At 40.0% G+C, this 4,453-nt stretch overlaps 1 protein-coding gene across 1 annotated transcript; it reads right to left on the bottom strand.

Moving 5' to 3' along the window:
- Positions 1–1,646: 1,646 nt before the first annotated feature.
- Positions 1,647–3,687, bottom strand: LOC103711712 (splicing factor U2af small subunit B-like). The gene is made up of 2 exons (XM_008797966.4): positions 3,473–3,687; positions 1,647–2,760 (listed from the first exon to the last, which is right to left on the bottom strand). Exon 2 carries the CDS (start codon positions 2,716–2,718, stop codon positions 1,888–1,890), a length of 831 nt encoding a protein of 276 aa, XP_008796188.1. The 5' UTR covers positions 2,719–2,760; positions 3,473–3,687; the 3' UTR covers positions 1,647–1,887.
- Between the last annotated feature and the right edge of the window lie 766 nt (positions 3,688–4,453).

The following is a 4,453-nucleotide window of genomic DNA, read 5'->3' as shown; positions in this document are numbered from 1 at the left end:
TACTAGGGGTTAACTTATTCAGAAAACCCTGCATGAGGTGCTAGCAAATCCACATCAAATTTCTTTTAGAAACTCATAATTCTGTATAGCTACGTCCTCGCATATCCTTGCGTTATATAAATTTCCATCACTTTAACTTTTACATAGTCCAATTCTTGAAATAAATAGCTTAGTTTGAAGTTTGAACTTCTCAAAGTGCAACATAATAAGTTTGTTTTGCAAAGTTCCTTAACTCTTAAGTGACACCAGTTGAGTTAGATCATTCTAGAACTTTAATCTTTGTGTTAGTTCCATCAGCATATACTCTTGGCACTGACCTTTTTTTCCTAAATTCTTTGCAGGTGGCTTCAACAGACCAATCCAGAAATTGTTTAAACTTTGAAATAACACAGCTAAGAACTCAAAAGAAAAAAAAAGGCTGCTATATAAAGAAGATTCTATAGCACCACCAAACAGTCTGAGAATGTACAAACTTAGATGTGGGCAAAATCCAACAAAAGGCTAAAAACATCCCATACCAAAGCATTACGCCTATCTTCTGAAGATGGCAGTTGATATTTAACGTGTTTACCCTTCTATCTCTGAATCCAGTTGTTCAAAATTGTACTTTAAACTTCTGATGCAATTATATTATGCGAGATTATAAAGCTTATCACATGAAACAAATGCCTAGTGAATCAATCATCGCACCTCCAACAAAAACCGTCTGGCATTAAAAGGACGAAAAGCTCAACTAAGTATATAACATCTTGTTTTACCCTCAAAAAAACAGCATGCAACATCTCGAAACAAATCATCCTCCAATCTGATCCTCACAAATATGCAGCCTTTTGAACCTCAATATAGATCGTTTAACAACCCAAGATTTCATAAGTTCTCTTCAGACTTCTGCAAACAGTAAGCCTAATAACTCCCACATTAAGTCATGAACAACCTATTCTGGCCCATAATACCTGCCTAGTACCTTATATCTGTATGCATGAATTATAACAGTATCAGAAAACATTTAGACTCATAATCCACCCCCTACTGTTCAGCCAATTTATAATATTTTTTTTGAATGCATCACATGTTTGACATGTGCCAAATGACCAACCCAAGGAAATTTGAATATTATATAAAACTAACCAAAACCTTTTTGTTGGGCTGCTGTACAGGTACTTTAATAGATACCCAACTGCTAATGTAAGAAATTTGGAAGAAGGAATAAAATTGGTATCGCTAAAACTTTGGAATTATGTACTACCAAATTGATAGTATAAATGTCAGACAATCTACTCATCTATGTGATGCTCATCAAACTTGCCAGCACAGTGAAACTTTTTTGGCTTCAAACTACACATGGCTCTTTATACATACGTTCAGACTGTAGAAGAGGAAAACCAGTATCACTCTTTTCCTGCTTGAATTTCGGTTGTTTGACATTCAACAACAGGATCAAACAATTGTTAATAATTGATTCAGAACTACAATTATCTGACATATGCCATTTTCCCCATTAACTGTCATTGACTAAAAAAACAAATCAATACATTAAAAGAAATAAACAGAATCAAAAATTCACAGAAGCATCTCACAACACGCCTAACAAATTCATGAAGATATAGCAGAAAAATTGGTTAGATACTACACCTGATACATGTAGATGAATAATAATTCAGCAGATCATGGCAAACCAAACAGAAATTTAATCGAATACACAAGATCCAGGTTCTCATTCAAACATCAAGATTAGAGAGACCATTTTTAAGGTTCAAGGAGTGCAATTAAAATGTCTGGACCACAAAGTGTTTTCACAATAAAAGCAGAAGGCCAAACATAACTCCTCGCCTAGGTCACCTATAAATAGAAATGGTAAACAAGATACTGCAAGAAATTCAACCTGAATCATGCATGCCTCTCCTCTCTTTCCCGATTCCACTGCTCGATCCTAGCCCTCCGTTCCTCACTTCCTTCTCTCACTGGGCTCCTTGTCCGCCTGGGGCTCCCATGTCGCCGCCTTCCCCCATTGTTCTCATACTTCCCATGCCTGTCTCCACTCCTCCGCCCACTCCCATAGTAATCCCCACGGTCACGGTAGTCTCTATCACGATAGTCCCTCCGAAAGTATTGGCTAGGACTTTGACTACGGCTCCTGCTCCTACGAGACCTCCGAGACTGCCCAAATAGCTTCCTCCTCAACTCCTTACCGATCTGCTTCACATGCATAAAATTGCAATACCCACCACGGTTGCAGCTGTTCTCCTCAAACTGCCGGCAAGTGGCTTCCCGAAAGTCAGTCACTGGGGAGAAGTCCACAATTATCGGGCGGCCTGAGTAGAACCGGCCTTGAAGGGCCTTAACAGCTGCAGCCGCTTGTTCTTCTTCTCTGAACTGGACGTAGACATTCCCGATCATGTGGTCAGCAAGGTTATCACAGACATTTAGGCACTCAATCTCACCAAACTTGCTGAGCTCCTCAAAAATATCCTCATAAAAGTCCTCAAAGTGTTCCTGGATCTTTTGGGGTTCTATTTGCTGGCCCTGGGCATCAATTCCTGGGGTTATCATGTCAGGACGCTGATACATGTTGGACAGGAGAAGGGTTGGGGATATTGTCGGGCGGTTGTGGAGACGGGAGCACCTGTCGCCATGGCGGCATGCCCCAATCTTGAAGTAGAACGGGCAGTTGACCCTATCCTTCTCAGTACCAAAGATCGAAGCCAAGTGTTCCGCCATCAATCCCACACAGTAGATATAACGCTAAAACCTCCAGAAACCCTAGACAAGAGCAACAGCAGTGTTATAATCAGCCATTTCATAAAAAAATGCAATCTTTTTTTACTTGGTTTGGGGAAGAACATGTATTACCTTGGTTTGGGGAAGAATAACAATATAAAAAGAACTAAAAAGAGATTGAGGTTATGCTCGAGAAATTGGAAGTGGGGTTTACTAAATCCAACTCTAAACAGTGCACAAGATAACCAATGAAAATGCATTCCATAGAATCACAGAGCTGAGGAAGTTTAGCATCTCAAAAGGGAGTGACCATATGGCACCTTTTAATTCAGAAGATAGCCTACCGCCAACAGGAAAAACTTCGTTAAAACAAAGAAAAAAGAAATAACCCCGTAGCAATCGAAATCACACCGTTCTATTGATTAGAGCGTGATATATTTGGCATCGATAAAGCTTGAACTGAAAAACCTAGCATCCAAATCAAGCAATAAAATTGAGGGAGGAGAGAACTAGAAATGAACGAGTCTAATCGGCCACGATCTTCTCAAAAAAGCTAATCCCGAGATATCGTGGAAAAAACAATCAAGAAAAAGAACACCGAAAATTTGGATTCCTCCTGATGTTAAAAGACTCTCACTCATACAAATCAACGATCACAAAACCCTAGCAACCAATCCGTAGCTCTTAACTCGCATCAAAACCAACAATTTCAGAGAGAAGAAAAAGGATGATGCTAGGGTTTGGAAGAGCTAACCTTGTCGAGCGTCGAAGGAGAAGCTGGATCGACGAATCGAATCGCAGGTCGTATCGCCGCCGTTCCGCAAATGGGGCGAGAAGCGCCTGCGCGAGAGAGAGCAAAGGTTTATGGGAGTCCGTATGCCGATCAAGGACCGTCCGTCTGTCCTGATTGATGGATGCGCCACCGTACGGTAGAGCCAGGTGCATACTCCCCTTCCGCAAAGAAAAATAAAAAAAGCTAGACATATTCAATGATGCGATATCAAACTGTCACCTGATGTTAAAGGAAACAGAATATAAAATAATACCTTAAGGGTACAAATTGCTATGTAAATTTGAAACAGGCTAGGCCAATCAAACTATCCCATATTAATTTTACACTTTTAAATAACATCTTTTTTTCTTTGAAAATTAATTTTCAAGTTACATCCAATCGAGCCATTTTATGCTCATTGTTTGGTCGCACATTAAGCTTATATATCCATTATCCAGACTGATCGTGGCAGGTAGACGACGCACCTTCGAGTCATCTGTTCTAAGAGCGGAGCTCAAGACAGTATGGGAGGGTGTCTCCTATGCGAGGCAAGTTTTGTAGGCCCGGTGCACCATCTTGGAGGGAGACTCACTAAAGATGGTAGAATAGATTCTACGGGAGAGGCCGGAAGTCTTCAAACATCTACTTCTAGAGGATGTCAAACGGTTATTACAGGAATGTGCTGTGTTTCAGGTTGGCTATATGTTCTGAAAGGCGAATAGAGTTACTGATTGGGTCGCCTCATTTGTTGCTCATCACTCTGGAGAGATTTTGTAGACTCATTGTGTACCTGTTCATCCACCATTGTGGAGTATTTTGACTTGTGACTCTATTGGCAATGCTCCCGCGAAGTTAGTGTGAGCGGCCAGTTTATCCAAAAAAATTAATTTATATTATCTCTTATATTATATAATTGTTGTAGTATAACAAATTAATATATTATATATAGCACTACTAGCATAA

The sequence above is a fragment of the Phoenix dactylifera genome, unplaced genomic scaffold (assembly GCF_009389715.1).
Source record: "Phoenix dactylifera cultivar Barhee BC4 unplaced genomic scaffold, palm_55x_up_171113_PBpolish2nd_filt_p 000046F, whole genome shotgun sequence".
NCBI lineage: Eukaryota > Viridiplantae > Streptophyta > Magnoliopsida > Arecales > Arecaceae > Phoenix > Phoenix dactylifera.
The sequence above is the reverse complement of the archived record's forward strand: the minus strand, read 5'-3'. Positions and strand labels throughout refer to the sequence as shown.

Bases quoted from the DNA above. Each gene is read 5' to 3' on its own strand.
- LOC103711712 (XM_008797966.4), bottom strand. From the start codon at position 2,718: ATGGCGGAACACTTGGCTTCGATCTTTGGTACTGAGAAGGATAGGGTC.